The sequence below is a fragment of the Rhinoderma darwinii genome, chromosome 3 (genome assembly GCF_050947455.1).
Source record: "Rhinoderma darwinii isolate aRhiDar2 chromosome 3, aRhiDar2.hap1, whole genome shotgun sequence".
NCBI classification, from domain to species: Eukaryota; Metazoa; Chordata; class Amphibia; order Anura; family Rhinodermatidae; genus Rhinoderma; species Rhinoderma darwinii.
Window position 1 is genome coordinate 200,857,362 of NC_134689.1, and position 25,060 is coordinate 200,882,421.

The 25,060-nt window shown below is 43.3% G+C and overlaps 1 protein-coding gene across 3 annotated transcripts in view; it reads left to right on the forward strand.

The window, feature by feature from the left end:
* The first annotated feature begins 7,857 nt into the window (after window positions 1-7,857).
* CELSR1 (cadherin EGF LAG seven-pass G-type receptor 1) overlaps window positions 7,858-25,060 on the forward strand; it is a 142,833-nt gene continuing 125,630 nt past the window's right edge. For all 3 annotated transcript variants that reach the window (XM_075857228.1, XM_075857229.1, XM_075857230.1), the window contains exon 1: window positions 7,858-11,328. In XM_075857228.1, the coding sequence (XP_075713343.1) occupies window positions 7,971-11,328 (3,358 nt within the window). In that variant the 5' untranslated portion in view covers window positions 7,858-7,970. The remainder of the gene's footprint in view (window positions 11,329-25,060) is intronic.

Genomic DNA, 25,060 nt, shown 5'->3' on the forward strand with positions numbered 1-25,060 from the left:
CACAATAACAGAGCGGTGGGTGCAGATGACGTAATCACGTGGGCCTGATATGATTACGTCATCTGCGCCACAACGCATTGTTACTATGAATGCGAGCGGCGCCAAGTAGAAGGAAGATGACAAGTGACGGGATCGTTCAGAGCGCCGTTAGAACGTCTTAGGCGAGTTTATTTTTTTAATATATTTTTTGTTGTTCGCCGGGTGCTGATGCAGCACCGGTGCGGCGGCTACAAAAATTACATGTAGTGACAGGGTGGGGGAGGGAAAAGTTGGTTACTGAAACGGGGTGAATGTAGTGTAGTGTAGTGTAGTGTAGTGTAGTGTTGTTGACATTCACGGTAAGTTCGTCTGAACCGGGCTTACCATGCCCGCTTGAGACGAACATTCTCCCGATGTTGCTAGAACTACAGTATCTAGCAACATCGGGAGCGCGCACACTGCAGAGCAGAGCGGCTTGATTGACATCGAGCCGCTCACGCCCCTTTTTAGAAAAGATAACCAGCACTTGCTGAGTTATCAAGTGTAAAAAAAAGGCACTTAGGGAATTAATTTTTAAACATTTTTTACAGCAAATGTTTTAAAATTAATTTCCTGCTTAGAATGTCTAAAAAAAAAATTTTTAGTCAACTTGGGAATAACCCTTTAAGGAAAAGAAGTAAAATACATAATAGTACACCCTTACGTCTAGGTATTAGAACCTGGTACCATTATGCATGTGTTGTGCACGTCTACGTTTTAATTACAATTACGCAGGCAGTAGACGTTATACAAAAGTAGACATCTTGTTTCATTTTAAATTGGCATTTACATTACATGGAGTTGGAATTAGCCGATGTAAGCTACATAAATATGATGGGCCAGCTAGCAATCTGCTATGTATTTGGTTCCTTGTTCATAATTCATAAAATATAACATATCGTCATGTATCACATTATGTCATTTTGTGAAACAACAGATATCTTTGTGATACAGAATACAATTTTGTAATGAAAATGTTATACTGTGATACAGAACACCATTGTGTAACAAATTTGGGGTACAGATTTTTTTGTTAAAGTCAAGTTTAACATTCATGTATTTTGTGTATAAATAAGGGTTAGACATGTTAAAAAATAGTAATTTTATTGTATACCCCGAATCACTGGAATTGTCCTATAACTTGGACTGACAACTAAAAAAAAGCCCCATTTGGTGTAGAATGAGGTGAGGCTGTAAACGCTGCAACCTCCATCTACCATTAGATGGTGCTTGATTACGCCAGCTACTGATAATGCCATGGGTGTGTTGGGTAAACCCCTCCCTGGGGACGCTTCAGTGACTTGCCATCTCCATGGTAACAATAACTCACACGCTTCGTTCGGTGTTCTCAACAATAGATTTAAACCGAAGTAACAAAGTTTCTTTCAGTGCTGGGCGAGAGCTCATTGGCTGTAACTTTAGCGGGAGGAGGACGCTCTGCCTTTTATGTCATACAAAAGGGAAGAGAATATGGGAAAATATCATGCCACTTCTCCCTTCTAACAAATACACGATTTTATTTAATCCATTTTGTACATACATAAGCATTCATGAACCTTATTAAAATTCATAGCCTTTTCTAAACCACTCATTCTAGAGAATAATAAACAAGTGACCATATCTAATGATCACATAGTAATAAGAAATGGTTCAACTGCCCATGACTGCTGGAATAGTTAATCAGTAATGCCAACTGAATAGAAACTCCCTGCCCCCATCCAACAGCAGAACACCCCCTATCCAGTCCCTAATGACTGTGTGTGTATGTGTCTATGTGTGTGTAATGGAAGCATACATGTGCGTAGATACTCTCTATTACACCATATACAGGGAACACCATTTATTGATTTAAAACTAAGAACTGTGAATGCCTGATCCCAGTGTATGTCCCCTGGGCAGCCGGCTATTCAGCCAGAGGAACAGGTGGGGCAAGCACTCTGTGTCGTGTGGGGGATGGAACTGAGAAACCAAAAATACACCCAAGAAAGACCTGTAAAGCAGCATGCTAGGGCATCCGTGACCTAACAACACATGGAGGTCATGTATGTGCTGTGTGCGGTTGCAGAATTAGGCTTTAGATGAAGGACAACTTGTACCATGCAATGATCACCACAAAAGTGCCCTGGTATAATGCCGTTTTCTTTTTCTTGCATATATGAACAGTATAGTGTGTAGGGAGCCGGGGCTTTATAACATGATGCTGTAGTGAACAACTTGACCATTACCAGGGAACCCCTGCTTCCATTTCTACCTCAAAGTAGCTTGTTGTAGGGGCGGGTAAAGCATTGGCAGATAGTGACAGGACCATGTTGTGTGGTGTCCTGGCACCGTGCATACTGTCATGGTGCAGTGTTTAGGTTTGTTACACTATTGTGTGGTGAATAGTGTACTAGGACTTTGTAGGCTACAGTGTGTTGGGATTATGAATAGGGTGATGGTGCGGATGGCGGATGAAGTGGTGTGACAGTGTGTGGTATGATGATACAGTCATGGTGTAGTGCTCGGTTTATCAATTCCGGCCATCAAGTACCCCCAACAGGTCAGGAATTGAAGGTTTTGTTATGATTGCAGGGGTGATTTATTTACTGTCAATACATCAGTCATTACCACAGGTGTTCTCTCTATAGGAAACCCTTAAAACCCTTGTTTAGTGTACTTGACAACTGCAGATAAGAAACTACTGTGCATAGTGTGATGGTGCCATGTATAGGGACTGTACTGCATAGTGTAATGGTGCAGTGTATACGGACTACTTTACATAGTGTGATAGTGCAGGATATAGGGAGTCATGTGCACAGTGTGATGGTGCAGTGGAGATGAACTACTGTGCACAGTGTGATGGTGCAGGGTATAGGGACTAGTGTGCATAGTGTGATGGTGCAGGGTATAGGGACTACTGTGCATAGTGTGATGGTGCAGGGTATAGGGACTACTGTGCATAGTGTGATGGTGCAGGGTATAGGGACTACTGTGCATAGTGTGATGGTGCAGGGTATAGGGACTACTGTGCATAGTGTGATGGTGCAGGGTATAGGGACTACTGTGCATAGTGTGATGGTGAAGGGTATAGGGACAACACTGCATAGTGTGATGTAGTGTATATGGACTACTGTGCACAGTATGATGGTGCCATGTATAGGGAGTGCTCTGCATAGTGTGATGGTGCAGGGTATAGGGACTACTGTGCATAGTGTAATGGTGCAGTGTATACGGACTACTTTATATAGTGTGATAGTGCAGGATATAGGGACTCATGTGCACAGTGTGATGGTGCAGTGGAGATGGACTACTGTGCATAGTGTGATGGTACAGGTTATAGGGACTACTGTGCACAGTGTGATGGTGCAGGGTATAGGGACTACTGTGCATAGTGTGATGGTGCAGGGTATAGGGACTACTGTGCATAGTGTGATGGTGCAGGGTATAGGGACTACTGTGCACAGTGTGATGGTGCAGGGTATAGGGACTAGTGTGCATAGTGTGATGGTGCAGGGTATAGGGACTACTGTGCATAGTGTGATGGTGCAGGGTATAGGGACTACTGTGCATAGTGTGATGGTGCAGGGTATAGGGACTACTGTGCATAGTGTGATGGTGCAGGGTATAGGGACTACTGTGCATAGTGTGATGGTGCAGGGTATAGGGACTACTGTGCATAGTGTGATGGTGAAGGGTATAGGGACAACACTGCATAGTGTGATGTAGTGTATATGGACTACTGTGCACAGTATGATGGTGCCATGTATAGGGAGTGCTCTGCATAGTGTGATGGTGCAGGGTATAGGGACTACTGTGCATAGTGTAATGGTGCAGTGTATACGGACTACTTTACATAGTGTGATAGTGCAGGATATAGGGACTCATGTGCACAGTGTGATGGTGCAGTGGAGATGGACTACTGTGCACAGTGTGATGGTGCAGGGTATAGGGACTAGTCTGCATAGTGTGATGGTGCAGGGTATAGGGACTAGTGTGCATAGTGTGATGGTGCAGGGTGTAGGGACTACCGTGCACAGTGTGATGGTGCAGGGTATAGGGACTACTGTGCATAGTGTGATGGTGCAGGGTATAGGGACTACTGTGCATAGTGTGATGGTGCAGGGTATAGGGACTACTGTGCATAGTGTGATAGTGCAGGATATAGAGACTCATGTGCACAGTGTGATGGTGCAGTGGAGATGGACTACTGTGCACAGTGTGATGGTGCAGGGTATAGGGACTAGTGTGCATAGTGTGATGGTGCAGGGTATAGGGACTACTGTGCATAGTGTGATGGTGCAGGGTATAGGGACTACTGTGCATAGTGTGATGGTGAAGGGTATAGGGACAACACTGCATAGTGTGATGTAGTGTATATGGACTACTGTGCACAGTATGATGGTGCCATGTATAGGGAGTGCTCTGCATAGTGTGATGGTGCAGGGTATAGGGACTACTGTGCATAGTGTAATGGTGCAGTGTATACGGACTACTTTACATAGTGTGATAGTGCAGGATATAGGGACTCATGTGCACAGTGTGATGGTGCAGTGGAGATGGACTACTGTGCACAGTGTGATGGTGCAGGGTATAGGGACTAGTGTGCATAGTGTGATGGTGCAGGGTATAGGGACTAGTGTGCATAGTGTGATGGTGCAGGGTGTAGGGACTACCGTGCACAGTGTGATGGTGCAGGGTATAGGGACTACTGTGCATAGTGTGATGGTGCAGGGTATAGGGACTACTGTGCATAGTGTGATGGTGCAGGGTATAGGGACTACTGTGCATAGTGTGATAGTGCAGGATATAGAGACTCATGTGCACAGTGTGATGGTGCAGTGGAGATGGACTACTGTGCACAGTGTGATGGTGCAGGGTATAGGGACTAGTGTGCATAGTGTGATGGTGCAGGGTATAGGGACTACTGTGCATAGTGTGATGGTGCAGGGTATAGGGACTACTGTGCATAGTGTGAGGGTGCAGGGTATAGGGACTAGTGTGCATAGTGTGATGGTGCAGGGTATAGGGACTACTGTGCATAGTGTGATGGTGCAGGGTATAGGGACTACTGTGCATAGTGTGATGGTGCAGGGTATAGGGACTACTGTGCATAGTGTGATGGTGCAGGGTATAGGGACTACTGTGCATAGTGTGATGGTGCAGGGTATAGGGACTACTGTGCATAGTGTGATGGTGAAGGGTATAGGGACAACACTGCATAGTGTGATGTAGTGTATATGGACTACTGTGCACAGTATGATTGTGCCATGTATAGGGAGTGCTCTGCATAGTGTGATGGTGCAGGGTATAGGGACTACTGTGCATAGTGTGATGGTGCAGGGTATAGGGACTACTGTGCATAGTGTGATGGTGTAGGGTATAGGGACTACTGTGCATAGTGTGATAGTGCAGGATATAGGGACTCATGTGCACAGTGTGATGGTGCAGTGGAGATGGACTACTGTGCATAGTGTGATGCTACAGGTTATAGGGACTACTGTGCACAGTGTGATGGTGCAGGGTATAGGGACTACTGTGCATAGTGTGATGGTGCAGGGTATAGGGACTACTGTGCACAGTGTGATGGTGCAGGGTATAGGGACTAGTGTGCATAGTGTGATGGTGCAGGGTATAGGGACTACTGTGCATAGTGTGATGGTGCAGGTTATAGGGACTACTGTGCACAGTGTGATGGTGCAGGGTATAGGGACTAGTGTGCATGTGCAGGGTATAGGGACTACTGTGCATAGTGTGATGGTGCAGGGTATAGGGACTACTGTGCATAGTGTGATGGTGCAGGGTATAGGGACTACTGTGCATAGTGTGATGGTGCAGGGTATAGGGACTACTGTGCATAGTGTGATGGTGCAGGGTATAGGGACTACTGTGCATAGTGTGATGGTGAAGGGTATAGGGACAACACTGCATAGTGTGATGTAGTGTATATGGACTACTGTGCACAGTATGATGGTGCCATGTATAGGGAGTGCTCTGCATAGTGTGATGGTGCAGGGTATAGGGACTACTGTGCATAGTGTGATGGTGCAGGGTATAGGGACTACTGTGCATAGTGTGATGGTGTAGGGTATAGGGACTACTGTGCATAGTGTGATAGTGCAGGATATAGGGACTCATGTGCACAGTGTGATGGTGCAGTGGAGATGGACTACTGTGCACAGTGTGATGGTGCAGGGTATAGGGACTAGTGTGCATAGTGTGATGGTGCAGGGTATAGGGACTAGTGTGCATAGTGTGATGGTGCAGGGTGTAGGGACTACCGTGCACAGTGTGATGGTGCAGGGTATAGGGACTACTGTGCATAGTGTGATGGTGCAGGGTATAGGGACTACTGTGCATAGTGTGATGGTGCAGGGTATAGGGACTACTGTGCATAGTGTGATGGTGCAGGGTATAGGGACTACTGTGCATAGTGTGATGGTGCAGGGTATAGGGACTACTGTGCATAGTGTGATTGTGCAGGGTATAGGGACTACTGTGCATAGTGTGATGGTGCAGGGTATAGGGACTACTGTGCACAGTGTGATGGTGCAGGGTATAGGGACTACTGTGCATAGTGTGATGGTGCAGGGTATAGGGACTACTGTGCATAGTGTGATGGTGCAGGGTATAGGGACTACCGTGCACAGTGTGATGTCAAGGATACTGGGAAAGTGATATGTAGTGTAGTGCACATTGTAGAGGGACTTCTATGCAGAGTGATCGTGTAGTGTATAGAGACTACTGTGCATATTGTGATGTTGCAGTGGATATGGACTACTGTGCATAATGTGATGGTGCAGGGTATATGGACTACTGTGCACAGTGTAATGGTGCAGGTTATAGGGACTAGTGTGCATAGTGTGATGTGCAGGGTATAGGGACTACTGTGCACAGTGTGATGTCAAGGATACTGGGAAAGTGATATGTAGTGTAGTGCACATTGTAGAGGGACGTCTATGCAGAGTGATCGTGTAGTGTATATGGACTACTGTGCACAATGTGACGGTGCAGGGTATAGGGACTACTGTGCACAGTGTAATGGTACAGGTTATAGGGACTACCGTGCACAGTGTGATGGTGCAGGGTATAGGGACTACTGTGCATAGTGTGATGGTGCAGGTTATAGGGACTACTGTGCACACTGTGATGGTGCAGGTTATAGTGACTACTGTGCACAGTGTGATGGTGCAGGATACTGGGACAGTGAGATGTGGTGTAGTGAGCATTGTAGAAGGACTTCTAAGCAGAGTGATGGTGCAGGGTATAGGGACTACCGTGCACAGTGTGATGGTACAGGTTATAGGGACTACTGTGCACAGTGTGTTGGTACAGGTTATAGGGACTACTGTGCACAGTGTGATGGTACAGGTTATAGGGACTACTGTGCAGTGTGATGGTGCAGGGTATAGGGACTACCGTGCACAGTGTGATGGTACAGGTTATAGGGACTACTGTGCACAGTGTGATGGTGCAGTGGATAGGGACTACTGTGCACAGTGTGATGGTGCAGGGTATAGGGACAACTGTGCATAGTGTGATGGTGCAGGTTATAGGGACTACCGTGCACAGTGTGATGGTGCAGAGGATAGGGACTACCGTGCACAGTGTGATGGTGCAGGACACTGGGACAGTGAGACGTAGTGTAGTGCGCATTGTAGAAGGACTTCTAAGCAGAGTGATGGAGTAGTGTGACCTGCATATTATTAACCCCCCTCCCTCCCTTCCTTGCATTGAGGTGACTGGGGGCTGTTGTGGGAAGCTCGCAGCAGGGCGGACAGATAGATAGAGCAGGTTTATGTTAATGAGATGTGCGAGGGGGGAGGAGGACAGAGGAGCGGCGCAGCCTGTGAGGGGGTGGGAGCCATTTTGGAATCACTCGTAAAGTTAACGTGGGACCTGTAGGTGAAGTTGCGGAGAGTGCCCGGCATGCCGCCCCCCAGCCCGCGCTGACAGTGGCCGCTGGTGAGCAGGAGATGTGGGCGCTGTGCTTGTGTGTTCTCGGGCTACTGCAGCCGGCGGACGGGCTGGATGTTCACCTTTATCCCGGAGCAGCGGTGAATGTGTCTCTGGGCTCGGACTGGACATACCGGCTACGGGGGGTGATGAGCGATGATGTGGAGGAGACGGGGCAGGGAAGGCTCCGGCTGAGGACCGGGGCACGATGTGAGCGGCTGTCTCCGCTGTATGTGGATCTCCGCTCCAGGAGCCGGCGGACTGCTCTATACATCAGGCTGAATGTGCGGGGACACGGGCAGCGCTGCCACCTTCAGCACCGCGATGTGGACGTGGAGTACGAGGCTCTCCCGGGGATGTCTCCTTGTTTCCCGGAGCTTGTCACACGGACTGAGGAGCTGCTGAGAGCCGTGCTGGGAGTCTCGGACTGCAGGTCTCGGGGCTCGCCAGTCTCTGGGTCACACTGCGCGGACACTACTGTGCACCTGGTGTGCCTGCCCGCTGCCTTCCCCCGGGTTCTCCTGGTGCGGGTCAGGCTGGTATCTGAGGACTATCCGGGGGTGTCTCAGGGGCACCGGAGGGTGAAGCGGAGCATCAACAACAACAACCCGCAGTTCCAGCTGCACAACTACCAGGCTTCAGTCCCCGAGAACGAACCGGCAGGAACCCAGGTGACTTCTCTGCGAGCCACCGACCAGGACCAGGGCGATGCGGGCAGGGTGGAGTACTACATGGAGGCTCTGTTTGACAGCCGGTCTGCCGACTATTTCCACATAGATCCTGAGACCGGGACCGTGACCATCACCCAGCCTCTGGACAGGGAGACCAAGGGCACCCATGTACTTAAGGTGACTGCCACCGATTTTGGTTCTCCTAAGAGATCAGCCATTACCTACCTGACAGTGACAGTAAGTGACACTAACGACCACATCCCGGCCTTTGAACAGTCGGAATATAGGGAGAACATTCGGGAAAACCTTGAAGTTGGCTATGAGGTGATGACCATCAGGGCGACAGACGGGGATGCCCCTTCTAATGCCAACATGCTCTACAGACTGGTTAATGCTGATGGGGTAAATGCAGTGTTTGAGATAGACCCACGATCTGGTGTAGTCCGGACTAGAGGCCAAGTGGACAGGGAGACAGTGGCTGACTACCAGCTCATAGTGGAGGCCAATGACCAGGGGAAGGATCCAGGTCCAAAAAGTGCCACAGCCACAGTGTACATCTACATAGAGGATGAGAATGACAACTACCCTCAGTTTACAGAGAAGCGATATGTACTGCAGGTCCCTGAGAATGTCAATCCCAACACCAAAATCCTGCAGGTCCAGGCCACGGACAAGGACAAGGGGAACAATGCAATGGTCCACTACAGCATTGTGAGTGGCAACATCAAAGGCCAGTTCTACATCCATTCATTTACTGGAGACATTGACGTCATATACCCCCTGGATTTTGAGGCTGTCAGGGAATACTCATTAAGGATAAAAGCCCAAGATGGCGGCCGACCTCCATTAATCAACACAACTGGCATGGTATCAGTGCAGGTGGTGGATGTCAATGATAATGCCCCTATCTTTGTTAGTACTCCGTTTCAGGCCACGGTCCTGGAGAACGTTCCCATAGGCTACTCTGTAGTTCACATCCAAGCTAATGATGCCGATTCTGGAGGAAATGCTCGGATACAATATAGTTTAACTGACGTTCCTCCTAACTTCCCCTTGGTTATCAACAACAATACTGGCTGGATTACGGTGTCTGTAGAACTGGATAGGGAATCTGTGGAGTTTTATACTTTTGGAGTTGAGGCAAGAGATAATGGAGATCCGGTCATGAGTTCATCAGCCAGTGTGACTATAACCGTGCTGGATGTCAATGACAATAACCCCACCTTCACTGAGAAGGTCTACCAACTGAGGCTCAATGAAGATGCTGCTGTGGGCAGCAGTGTCCTCACCATGACCGCTGTGGACCGGGATGTGAATAGTGTGGTGACCTACCAGATTACTAGTGGCAACACCAGGAACCGTTTTGCCATTACTAGCCAGAGTGGGGGTGGGCTTATCACTTTAGCACTACCCTTGGATTACAAGCAAGAGAGACAGTATGTACTCACAGTCACTGCCTCCGATGGCACTCGTTCCGACACTGTGTTGGTCTTTATCAATGTCACTGATGCCAATACCCATAGGCCAGTGTTTCAGAGCTCACATTACACAGTGAGTGTGAGTGAAGACAAACCCATAGGCACTTCCATAGTTTCAATAAGTGCTACGGATGAAGACACAGGTGAAAATGCCAGAATAACATACATCATGGAGGATAACATTCCACAATTTAAGATAGACCCTGAAACTGGGACCATAACCTCATTGATAGAACTGGACTATGAGGATCAGGCTTCTTATACACTGGCTGTTACTGCTAAGGACAATGGCATTCCACAGAAGTCGGACACCACATATGTGGAGATACTTATTCTAGATGCCAACGATAATATGCCACAGTTCTTAAGGGACCGGTACCAGGGTGCTGTGTTTGAGGATGTACCAGTCTCCACCAGTTTGCTTCAGATATCTGCCACAGACAGGGACTCTGGAATGAATGGGAGGGTCATGTATACATTTCAGGGAGGGGATGATGGAGATGGAGATTTTTACATTGAGCCCACCTCTGGCATTATTAGGACAAATCGTCGTTTGGATAGAGAAAATGTACCTGTGTACAACCTCCGAGCATTTGCTGTAGACAGAGGGAACCCACCTTTGAAAGCCCCTGTGGACATCCAGGTAACTGTTTTAGATATCAATGACAATCCTCCAGTGTTCGAGAAAGATGAGCTGGATATATTTGTGGGGGAAAACAGTCCAGTGGGCTCTGTTGTGGCCAGAATAACTGCTACAGACCCAGATGAAGGAACAAATGCCCAGATCATGTACCAAATAGTTGAAGGTAACAATCCAGAGGTCTTCCAGCTAGATCTATTCAACGGAGACCTGACCGCTCTAGTGGACCTGGACTATGAGGTGAAGACAGAGTATGTCATTGTGGTGCAGGCCACCTCTGCACCATTGGTCAGCCGGGCTACTGTCCATGTGAAGCTTGTGGACAAGAATGACAATGACCCCGTCTTACAGGACTTTGAAATTATTTTTAACAATTATGTGACCAATAAGTCCAATAGTTTCCCTTCAGGAGTAATTGGGAAAATCCCTGCTTATGACCCTGATGTGTCTGATACACTACTCTACAGCTTTATTCAGGGCAATGAGTTAAATCTTCTCATTCTGGATCCATCCACTGGAGAACTGAAGCTCAGTAGAGACCTGGACAACAATAGACCCCTGGAAGCCCTAATGAGAGTCTCTGTAACCGGTGAGTCAATAAGTACTGTCTCATTTCCGTATAATGATGGTATGCAGATAAGTCACTGTAATGTATATAACAATGTAACAGGTGCAGCAGGTGGATTCAGTCCATAGGACCGAGTCCTGACTGATGTCGGAGGGTTACCAGCCATACTGTGTTTTCTGCTAGATGTTATTAGGAGTGTCTATAGCCGGAAGTCACATCCACATTTTTTTCGAGACGTTATAAACAGTAGATGGATATTCCAGTCTGGCTTCACAACGGCTGGTCTTTCTCTTAGTTCGTTTGTGCTATATAGAGGCAGTGTTGGATGTGGATGTGTTTTCCTGGTCCATATGATGCTTGTATAAGTATTATACATACTGTATTGTGATCATATTGATGTTATTTTACTAAACCTCCATAATGGTAGTGCAGGAAGAACACATCTCCTGTTACTACATTCCCGGCTATCATGTAGAATGGCGCTATAGCTGTCTTTATTTCATTTTCCGCTGCATCCTTCACTCTAGATTGACTCATTTTACAGGAGGACATAGTTTAGTCATGTGTATGGGGGCAAATGATCATTTCCATCTGATCAGTCATCACTTGGTGGTAATGTTTTGTATCATAGTGATAGAGGATATCATAAATCTCTGGCTACCTTACCATGTAAATCACAAACAAAATAAATACCTTCAACACCTCTTTGTCATCTTGAAATGACGAGATTCTATGATCCGGTATGAACGTTAAGACCTCTATAAAGAATGACCGTAGAGGAGACTTGTTGGACTTCATACCGGAGTATACAATGCATTGCTCATTATTTGATATGTACTCTCCGACCTTCATTCAACTGATGGCCGATGATTATTATTATCCATAAATATACAGCAGTAATAGTTCTATAAAGTTTTTCTTTGTATTATAATTACGTAAAGAATGATAAGCATGTACCGCACCTGGACAAAATAGAATATCTGCTATGTACATGGTTAAAAATCCCTAAAAAAATTAAGTGTGTATATAGATAGATAGTGATTTTTTTTTACGTAAGTAAATTTGTGTTAGTGTTTAGAGGACCATTAAAAGGGGAATGTGACTTGTAGTGCTGTAACTTTGTAGTATAAGCCCTGTCATATTGTGATCACTGTTTGCATTGCCATGTACATTGATTGACATGTACGTAGCTTGTCTTTTATGGCTACATACATGGATGTAGAGGTATAAACAAATCACATTCTCCCTCGCCGGGGATACCCAAGGTGAGCTCTCTGAACAGAATTTTCACAGGTCATATATTAGTTTTATTCCAGGTGCTTGTTCTAATAAGTCAAATTACCCTTTAATAGCTAACTGAATGAAATGGCTAGATACCTGGGAGCCATAGCCGATGGGTATTATGTGTCTGTTGTAATTAATGTTGGGACGTCATGGCTACATGCTGGGTATGCCCAATGTCATACGGGGGTACCTTGGGCACACGATCGTCATCCAACTATAACAAATAAAAATGTGAAATCTGTTGCACACCCACCTCAAAGGTAAGGCTCTGTTCACCAATCAGCGTCATGCACTTCTCTCCATTAATTTACTCAGCGCGTTGTTCACTATGTGCTGTCTTATACTGACACATTAACAATACTGAAGTGTTTAGACAGTGACTAGACATTCCTTCCAGCTAGGAGGTGATGTCTGTTCACAATCCCAATACTTCGGTAACGTTTCTATGGTACTTACAGCAGAGCAAGCGTGATCTCGCGAGATCACGCTGTAAATGACAGCTTACAGCGAGATTACGCTTGCTCTGCTGTAAGTACCAAACAAACGTTAACGAAGTGTCGGGATTGTGAATAGACATACTGTCCCGACTGGAAGGAATGTTTATTCACTGTCGAAACACCTGTCACTATGTGCTGAATAAATGAATGGAGAGTAGTGTATGACGCTGATTGGTCACTGATTGGTCAGTGTCATACACTCCCCTGTACAACGCCCACTTGGTCTAAAGTAAAAACACGCCCACTTGGGCATTAAGAAACTCATTAGCATAAAGCTAAAATCGCTCCTAACGTGGTCAAAATAGATTGTTTTTCTAAATAAAAAGCATTACTGTCACCTACATTACAGCGCCGATCTCCTTATGTAGGAGACAGGGCACTTATAATGTGGTGACAGAGCCTCTTTAAGCGATACATCCCACTGTATACAGTGGCATTTGTAGTAGCCTTCCGTCAGAGGTAAACATCGGGAGATCCCACCAACATATATCTCTGACATGGGGCTGATGTGAACATGAAATCAGCCTAAAAAGCAGCATGTGTTCTATTTGCTTGTCTGTATCAGGTGTAGCTATCTACTGGGCCCTGTTGTAGAGGAGCTCTATTACCATGACTGCTCCTAACCCCCCCCCCCCCCCCCCCCATGGAAGATCCTCTGGTGGGCAAATCAAACCATGGGAGCAATGCCTCCCTGTCACAGTATAGTGGATATACTCTTCGGCCTCTTTCACACGCCAGTACTGTATTTTTGTCAGTATTTTTGTCAGTATTTGGAAGCGAAAACCAGGCGTGAATCCATAACACAGAAGAGAGGCAAATATTTCTATAATACTTTTTCTCTGTGTAGGATCCACTCCTGGCTTTACAAATACTGAAGCAAAATCCTGCTGTGTGAAAGAGGCCGTCACCTGTGTGCGGTGTTCCCAGAACCCATCTGCTGTAATGTGACAAGCACCAGTGTGTACGCTGTCCGTATTCTAGTATACTCCGCATGTGCGCACTTCATGATGGATATTGGCTGAATCCATGGTTTCCACTGGGTTATCCGTTATGACGTTTTGTTTTAAAGGTCTCATTTGGGGAGGGTAAATGATGTTTGTGCTATCACAGAGGACTGATTCCAGCATGCCTATTACATTCCCCCTATAAACTTTCCCTCCTTATCTACAGACACAGACTAAACAGAGCTGCGGAAGGATTCCTGCTACAGCCAGGATTGACATGTTAGGACAGACCGTTTAGAACTAGTCTTTTGTATAATTGGAGAAGGAAATTCTGTATCACTTTACAGAGGTATCCGTCAAAACCAAGTTAATCACGAAACGCAATGCCTGCATGTTGAGGTTTTTTTTCTTCCTCACACAATTGAGCATATTTTTCATGGGAAAATGATCTTTTGGCAGCATTTGCCTCCCTACAGCGAGGAGACTTTTATAACTGCAACTTCAGTTAAACAACTGTCTGGCGACAGCCCCCTAGATCCCTGACTGGGGTCCTTTCGGAATATAAATAATGGAACTTTTACTGTCAAGTTTAAGCCACAAATAATTTTTTGATCGTTCATGGCACTGTAAATGTTATTACATTATTATACTTACAGAGACAATTAGGGTATGTTCAGACGGTGCAGTTTCCGCACTGGAAATCTAAGTGATTGTGCGACATTCTCTGTGCCTTGACAAATATAACATGTGTTTGTGCACCACTTACCACTCCATATCTAGTCTAAAAACTGTGTTAATAAACTAATGTAAAGTGGTTATCAATTCTGTCATGATAACTATGGCCGTGCATCCCAGATGACTTGACTGGAGTATTGCAGGACTAGCTCCATAAACTAACAGGCCGCATTCTCATGGCCACCTCAATTGTGCGGGCACTTCTAGATTATATAAAGGACGCACCCATTCGCTATTGTTATTATTATAAAGCGCAGGCAGTATTTCATAAAGGGTGTAGGGTTACATGCACGCTCTACTGCGGAATGTGATTTTTTTTGTTCTTTACTTCACCTACAGACAAAAGTCTATGCAGGGAGAAGCTTGAATATGACTTACAAATAGGCCACAGATTTGCTGTAAATATGTCCTGTCTTAAAGGGCTTTTCCATCCCCATGAAATCTTTTGCCAATTGTTTATGGTGGAGTCAGTAGTCGGACGACAGCTATCTGAAGTGAATGGGCAGCGTAAAGGAGTTTTCCAACCCCAAACATCTTTTCTGCAAATTGCTGACAATGGTATAAAAAATAACAAAAGGAGTAATACTTGTCTTACCAATACCCTGCCAATCCTGCGCCAACACTTCCCTGTCCCCCAATGGTCTTTGTTTACCCAACTCCAGCGATGATGTCGTTCACTTATTGTTATGGTGACATGTTGGCCCCACTGACATTACCGCTGTGGCCAGTGATTGGCCAGTCATCACTGGAGCCAGGTAAACAAAGACCGTGGGGGACCGGGGAGCGTTGGGGCGGGAGCAGCAGTAAGTAAGGTGAGTATTACCCCTTTTGTTATTTAGTAAACTTTGCTAAAAAATTTCATGGGGTTGAAAAACCACTTTTAAGCTGCCCATACACTTTAGACTCCAACCATCCCACTCCTGACTCCATCATAAACATGTATGCTCAGCCAAGCAGAGCGTGTGTGTTTATCTTAATGGGGAGGGCAATATCTCACACGGGGACAAATAATTGGGTATGTTGAAATCCTTCTTTCCACTGGCACCGGGGGGGGGGGGGGGGGTCAGAAGACCTCCATACACATTAGATAGTAGGCTGTGATCGGTTGTCTTTCATCTACTGTGTATGGGGAGCCTTATACTGTTTGTAAAGCTTGATGTTTGTGTCTTGCCATGATAGATTGTCATGAAGAATGTATTTAATCCTCTGTAAAGAAGTCAGCTTGTTTTGTTTGCATTTTTTTTCACTTGGTTTGGTAGTTCAGTTATATCTGTATGATTCCTTTTAGTGCTAAATGCAGCGTGGAGCTTGACGGCGTCTCCTGAGAACACCCAGCGTGATCCGCACCTGTGGATGCTTGCATGGTATAGCGGGCTCTTAGAAGCAGCGTACCAGCTCATTTTTTTCCCCCCACAATGCTACTGTATAAATAAAGCAGATGGAGCTGTCATGCTGAAATTCTAACCTCCGCAGAGTGTAGTCGCATGGCAGATGAGTGGCTCCAATAGAGGGATCATGGGGTGTTACAGACTGGGGTGAAAGATAATTTTTTGCTTTAAATGAAAAAAAAAAAATTACCACATTAAAGTCATTAAGTTGTCGGCTAAAACTTTTATTTAATTATGTCTTAGTTATATCTGTTTCAGAAACAACCAATATAACTGCCTTCACAGCTCCCACAGTATAATGGTAAAGTATTTGTTAAAAAATAATGGTCAGCCTATTCTAGTTCTGTTATATGCAACACCTTTTATGTCCACCATTACAGCTCCCACGGGGGTTGTCACTTAGCTTTCCTAGCGTCCTGAATGGCAATTGTATGTATTTATGTATAGCGATAAGGGTGCATTAGAATGTATCGCGATATGACTAGGTGGATTGGACATTCAAGGGTTAGGAAAGCTAAATGGTGACCATGTTCGTTGACAACACATATAACTTAAAATGTCTGACCTATACGTTTTTTGTTTTTTTTATAAAATCGGCAAAAAAGGTCAACTTAGTGGTTAATATTCGAAATAGTTATTATTATTATTGAGGAAAAGCAAAAGCCAATATGTGCTCACCATATGCGTTTTGTAGTGCTTATATTTCCTCAGTATTGGAGGGCAATGGAGGGGAGTTTGCAGACTGACAAGAAATATCCAAATATCCTGTTTGAAACGCGTAAGCGATCACGTGTCCAACCTATGCTCCGATGTGGATTTTAATTAAAATTTACGAATAAATTTGTATTACGGATGTGCCGAAAGATTTATCTCCTTTTTTTTTTTTTTCTCCTCTACATTTATTATTATTATTAGGTTATAAAAGCATTCTACCTATTGGAAACTACCACAAATCTGTCAAATGTATACCTGTCCGGTATCATAAAAAGGTATTTTTTTAGACCTTTTCTGTGGTATGGCTTTTTTAATATAGACGGTATTACAGTTAGTTATCATTCCTAGTGTGTCAGTCCGTGGAATGTAAAAATCCGGTGACTCCTGTAATTTAGGTGACAAGATATATGAATGTAGTAATCCCTTTAGCGTTTACCTGGTTTCACCTGTGACCTTAAAATCAGCAAGTTCTTATCGGCCGGCCAATCATCCTATCCCCTCAAGACAAAGCTACCATGTTAAACTGCACATAAGCATGTAGAAGACGATTACTGCACTTTTATGTCGTGGAAGATAAGTGTCTATTCTATGGATAATAATATATATATATTTAAAATTAAAAAAGTGTATGTGTGTGTGTAGGCTGTGTAGTGCTCTGGGGTTTATTATATACAGTTCTTACTCTAGTCCTAGAATACCAATATTGGTAGGTAAGGATGTAGAGTGTTTTCTATGTTTGTAGGTAAAGTTACTAACTGAAAACTTTGCCAGTGCCTGCAAGGATGACCTAATAATACTAATTTGTTGTCACATCATTATATTACCATCATGATGTAAACCGCAACACAGCGTTGTTTGTCGCACATAAACATGTTTCTATATGTATCTATTGTGATAGCTGCAGGAATAACCAGGAATCTTTGCTAGTGCTTTACATTGTCCGCAATGGCTATTTTCACACAAGGTTAATTTGTACGTGCTTATGGATCAAATATTGTTGAAGATTTGGGCTCATTTAGTTATTATATTTTACCATACGAGAGTTTGGGGCGTTCCTTATAATACCTTGTTTTCTTCTTATGTAAAGGGGCTCTTGCTGCCGATTTCCCATTTGTCTAGGTTCTTGAAGAACCATTCTGATGCTTGGACTGCAGTGTTTTGGGATGAACCAACAAGTTACCCTACTACCGTTCCTTGTTGTTTTATTAGGAATTGTGCCGCTTCTTTTTATTCGATTTTTTTAGTGGCAAAATATACCATATTGTATACTTGTAAATGTAATTTAAGGGAAACTGTCACTATGACTACCTCTCTTTTAGATTTGGGTGCAAAGCCCTGTAAAAAGATAAACTGAAGGGCATAACTGCACCTTCTAAATGCCCTTCGAAGTTCAGAGAAGCATATCACATGACCCTTTTATCTTTGATTGGCAGAGAGGGCTCCCAGATAAGGAGGGGGCCCCCCTTCCATACCAGTCGTTAAATGTACAAAAAGCCAGAAAATACTGGAGTTACCAGATCTATGAATATCATGGAGAAATTCCCGCCTTGCTCAGTTATTTATGCATGACCTGATGGCCTGTCACATCAAAGAACAATGAAATATAAAAGTTTCCTTTAATCAACTTTATACAATTTGGCAAGTTTCATTGGCCTTATGGACGTGTTCAATTGCTGCATTTCTGTGTTGTTTTTTCATTCACAAACATGTGCACAATGACCTGATTTCCTTTCCCTGGTGTCAGGACAGATCTGGCTCGCTCTCGTAAAAGGTCAGTTGAGCTTTCTTGGACCGGAAAGGCTTTTGCGCAGTTTTATGTAATCTTTGTATCTCACCAATTGGAATCTTAACGGAAATTCTAGCTGTACTATATATTAAGCACAACATATTCTGATGTAGAATGTAAATAAAAGCTGATGATCGGGTTTGATAATTGACATGATAAATGATCACTCACATTTGGTTATAATATTATATGTAACCGGGACTTGCACTCCTATATTTTTAAATGAGCAACATGTAGAAATGATGGAACGGTATGACAAAAAATGACTGTAGAACTTAGAAGATACTTGGACCACTTAAGCTAGTTTAACATTTTTTTTAGGGGCTAGGCAATAAGAATTTTTACGTGACATTAATAGGAAACAGCCCAAAAAATGATGCTCCGGTATCCAGTGCATTGGGTACCAGGTTCTGTCTACAATATTGGTATTCTTCTAATAGATGAGGGATGTGGTGATTTCTTCCGCACTCTCCATTCAGTCAGTACACCGACACTGTATGTGGCGACCGCACTCAAAGAATAACTGTAGGGGTATTGATTTCCCTGGATATTATTTCAGGTAGTATATTTAGAAGTATACCAAACAGGGGTGCAGGGGTTTTTGTTTTTTTTTGCACTATTGTTAAAACCGGAATCTTGTGAACAAATCTTGTTTAACAAATGTTAAAATATTTCTGCAATTGAATTTTTTTTTTTGTGCAGAATGTAATTCGTTCTTGCATATAACTAATAGCAGAAATCTGTACTGTATACCTGTTAATGCAATATGATTTATACAGTTAACTATTAATGCTCTATATGACAATAGCTATTTATTTGTTCCTATTTTATATAGCGCCAACACGTTTCGCAGCATTGCACACAGATCATAATCCATCACAGCAGCTCCTGTCACAACCGTATTCCCACACATATACACTAGGGCCTATTTTGTTTACACGTCAGTTTTTGCATTCTTGTTTGCGATATTAAATTTGAGTGTGTGTATATAATGTATATACTTTTTTTATATATTGAAAGTCTAATAAAGCAGCACAGACTATTGCACCACAATTGGTACAAGAAAAGAATAAAACCTTTCCCGATCCTTGGTTTCGGTTGCAGGTTGTTCGGTCACATCGGTTTCTCTTCTCCTGTACTAGACGGCTTTTTGTGCACTTCTAGAGCAGTACAGTCATGAGAGGTAGTAGAGTTTATTCACTTTTGTTTCCCTCCTGGCACTCCTTCTTAATAACTGTTCCAAGTCTGTTACCTAATCCTACTGAGAGCAGTGTCTCACAAGTACATTATCAAGCCAATGATTGAGAGAATGTCCGATATTTCATTCAACATCTCTGTAGGCACTTGATGGTTTTTGTGCATGGGTAAAGCATAGTATTGGCAAGGGCGTAGATTAGATATCCTACCCCAGTTGCAAAGGCTATGCTGGATCTAACTGCCAATGACTTTACATGCCATAGTATATGATGATTGTATGCTATGTAGAATTGATATACATCATAAAATATTAATATATATATTTTGCATAGTGAGATAGCTTTGTCTATAACAATATGCATTACTATACATTTAGGAGAAGACATTATCTTATGTTGTTGGCTTGACTGTGCACTAAGTTATTAAGACCTGGTTGCATTTGATACTTTGCAACCCCTAAACCTACTCCACTTAATGTTAGGGTCTTAGTCTACAATTGCGTTGTATAATCCGTTACTCTGATCCGTTTTTAGATCAGAATAAGGATAAAACGGTTCCGTTAAAAATACCATTGAAATCAGAATAACAGATGCAAACGCACAACAATCAGTTTGTATCCGTTTTACATTGAAATCAATGATAAAAATCACCCATCCGTTAGACATCCGTTTTTTTGATTGGTGTAAATGTCCTGTACTCTGCACTTTTATCTCCGCAAAAAAACTGATGACTAACATAACGAATGCTAAGGGGTGCAATTAAAAGTCCCATCGATTCCAATGGGATTTTTAACGGATCAGGTTTTTATCCTTATTGTGATCTAAAAACGGATCAGAATTATCCAATGCAAGTGTGAATTTAGCCTTATATGTTTTTATGTGCTATTTTTATGCTGTGCAGTTACTCTTCAGCAGTTTATTATGATCTGCATATCTGGGCCCCAGCCTAAAGTCGTCCACAATCCCCAATCTCCTTCACCTCCACCATCCACGTACCTGCCCTGGTCAGCCAAACAGGCATGTCATTTCTGTGGGAAGAGCATTATCTTGGCAACACAATAGAATCGTAACGGTTGAAGTGTAACTTTACTGATCCATGTTTTCTCCCATGGCAGACGTCGGGGACATTCTACCATTCACAATAGGCATACGATTTTTGGCGGAACCTACCGACAAAAAAAACCTCTTTCTTTCAAGTTATAGACTTGTCTTATGTTAAAAATGTAAAGCTAATTTCTTCCGTTAGGATTCCAAAATATTCCACTAAAAACGGCACATTTAATTTTGTCTCCTTGTTGAACTGAAGCATTGTACTGGGTCAGGACACTATCTCGGGTCATGTAAGTAGTAGAATAATGCGGCTGCGTATTGGAGTCCATAATACGACTGCAATGCACAGATTCCCGTAGGTCACTGTAGAACTATTTGGTGATCGAATTTGCTTCAGTAGTACCACATGTTGTTGCAGCCATTATATTATACACACAAAATGATATTATATTAACAAAATAATATTTTGCTTTACATAGGACAGCACCTAGGTTGATAATGTTGCATTGTATATGCAGATTTGTATCACCGATATACTAGCTTCATGTGCAGTACTGTGTGGTCAGTGTTTTGGCTTGTAAAATGATATTCCATGCAAACTTCAACTGAAAATGTCAAATGGGAGAAGTATGTTAACTATGTAACGATTTACTAGTCACTTTATTACATTTCTAAATATGGAAAGCCTTTACGGGTTTATATGAATTCAGTAAGATTGGGAATGTCCACCCCAGTAACCTTGAGGTCAGATGGTAACCTCATCTGTGGGAAACCCTGCGGAGCTGAATGTCCAAATGGAAATGAAATCCTGCATGGTCTGTGCTCATATATCTTGCACAGTGACCTCCCTTAAATCTGGTCACACACATGCAGTAGATGTCGGCCGACCACTATTTCCCCGTCTTGTGTATATATTTGTTTCAAGGGGCAGTGGAGAATAAGCGTCCTATTAGATGGGCAGATATTCTTTCATAAACGAGCGACGAGTGATTATTTAGAGAGTTGTTTACGTTCAATAGACGTTCTATTACACGGCGACAATATTTGCTAAAGCTTTTCGCTGATCAGTAGTTACCGCGATGGGTCCTTGTTCGCCCAAGCCTTCTCTCTGAACTGCTAAGGACTGGAAAATTTCTGATTAGATGAGGGGGATGTGGCAGCGACCAAAGGATAATCTTTCACCCAGGTAGTTGTGGCCCATCCACGGAAACCCAACGATTTATTGTTCATCGTTCGATTGTTGCATAAGCGTCATACAGACCCCTCCGGTGCAAACAAAGGATGGGTATGTTAAAATCCAACACGCGCCTTCCCTCTCCCCCCCCCCCCCCCCCCATCGGTCAGGAGGCCCGCCACATACATTCTGAATTCGAAGTGGTCAACCAGTTTTTTTTGCAATATGTACGCCCAGCTTTACAGTGCTATAACATATGTCTTGTTAAACTCCACACAATTGTGTAAAACATGCTAGTTTGCCCCTTTAACATTATAGGTTACTATTTTAGATACACATTCGGCTATTGTAAAAATAATATACAGAAAACACGAGGACCGTTGCATGTCACCACATTTTTCAATGTAGGGACATTTTCTGCATATTTGTCAGCAATTGTGAACAGGTAACATTTGTTCATATCTTTTCAAAAATAGGTACACGTTCTTGTTACACTGGACAAGTATAGGCTCCTCATTGAACAACCTATATACTTGGATAGCAGAAAATTGCATAAATAATACCGTAAGATATACTTATTATTATTAATAATAATAAAATCCATGCCTTTAAAATGAGCTGGATCACTAGTATAAGTTTAATCTGTCTACAGGGCTGCAGAGAATTTAAATTTGCTACTGTTGCCATGCGGATCCTTCAGCATAGTGCAGGCTGTCACTTACAGCATCCCGGTCATAAAATAGTCTGTTGTCACTTTAAATTCCCGCAGTATTCATTGATTTATTATAAAGATTGATTGAAATAATATAAATTATATTGATGTAAGTTCACCGGAGGGAAAAAGAAAAGGATTTCTACTTGAGAGCTGTATATTTTTGTAAGGCTTACACCATAGTGGTATGCTGCCAAAAAGGGATGCAACTGTATACTTTTTGGAATGGTGAGTGATCCATCAAATAATATATGCGGTTGCTTACAGTTGTCATTCATTTGACTGATCAGTTTTCTTTTTTTAAAGGGCAAGTGGACATTTTTTTTCTGTAGACTGATCCAAATGTATACTGTGTGTTTTGATATGTTTGCATTGTAAAAAACAAAACAAAAAAACAAAAACCTTTTTCTTATGGTGTTCTGTTTTGAACAGTTCTGCATCCCGCATTTTTCATTACAGTCAAAAAAAAGATATCCAGATGTAAACCTGACATGTTTGCCAAAAGGAGACATTTTTGTCATACATCTGTCATTAATAGTCCATGGATACTCTACAGTATTGGTTGCAAACGTATAGTGCCAACTGGATGGAAAAATGTGGTGTGAATTGAGGCTTACTCTGGAAACAGAGCAGATCATAGACATTTATCAAAGGGGGTTTCCCACTAGGCACATTTATCACCATTCCACAGGATAGATTATAAATGTATAATCACTGGCTTCCCACCACCGATCGTACAGTGAGGAGGATTTTGAATGGAGCGTGTGCACTGCCGCTACATTCAATGCCAATGGGGCCGACGGAGACAGCCGAGTACAGTGCCCGGGTTGCTTCTGTCGGCCACATAGACACTGAATGGAACGGTGTGCTTAGTGGCAAAACCTCTGTTACACACATATTCTATTAGAAATTAGGTAGAAATTGGGGTGTTGGAAATTCTCACATTCTGACATTACCAACTAGCTGCTGTCTTTCTCTTCTCTGACTGCTAGGACATTAGCTGCTCATTAAATCTTCAGGGTAATTTGACAGGCTGATTTGCTTTGGGAAAGCAATGTCGTCAATTATTAACCATCAGCCAACAATTTCTTACTCGCCCCTTTGACATTTTTAGAACTTCAATGCGAGCTGCCGACCTATTATTTTAGGAATGCCTGCATAAAATTGCAAACTAGGATCAACCGGTTACCAGTTAGAGGTTTGCGTGTACTCAGGGATACGATGGATTTTATTTCTACTGACAATTGGTCATCGTTGCAGTCCTGTGGAAATACTTTGCCTGGATACTTTGCTACCTCTCCATGTCATGTCTGAAGATCGGTATTTATGCACTCCTCACGTATACCTAAGGCCCTTTTACACCTGACAATAAGTGGCCGGTGCAGCGAGCGCCGATCAATGAGACATCGTTGATTGGCACTCGCTTTTCTCCTGTCACACGGAGCTATGGATGGGCCGAGCGGTCGTTATTCCGGTCGCTTGTCCCCATATATTATTATCATGCCGGCAGCGCGTCTCCCTGTTTACACAGGGAGATGTGCTGCCGACAACGATAATATTTCACTTTTTTAAAAAGATACGACCAGCAGATGATCGAGCGTTTTGCTCGTTGATCTTCTGATCGCTGCCCTGTTTACACCGGGCAATTATCGGCAACGAGCGTTATGCCCGATAATCGTCCTGTGTAAAACCCCCTTTACTGAACTATTCTGGGCAATCCTCTGTGCGCTAAACAAGCTAGACCCCAGGCTGATACATTTTACCTACACTGATACATTGTAGCAATATGAACAGGAGAGAAATCTGTGCTGCTGATCTATTTAACTCACAGAAGATTGTTTAGGCTGGATATAGTTGACAAACTCCGATTTGGAAAGCATTAGGCCTGTACATGTTTCCAGGATCTGGATGTAAGCAAGAATGTACCCGTTTGTTTCCAGCAAGCAGAGATCTTGGAAATGGTGCGAGATTGAAACACAAAGTATATTAGAAGAATATAAATAAATTAATATATATATATATGTATGTATGTATGTATGTATACATATGTGCATGTGTGTGTTTACAATGAATATGAAGTAAGTTATGGCATTCATTTGGTGACGTTTCACACGTTTACTACTTTGTAGAATTTGGAGATTTAGAAAAGCAATATAAATTGTGTTTCATAATGTTACGTAATAATTTGTGCATATATTTTGTTCCTTCTGAATTCTCTATTGCTTGAGTGGAGATGTAGCCATTATTATCTTGAGCAGCACTATGCTGACAAG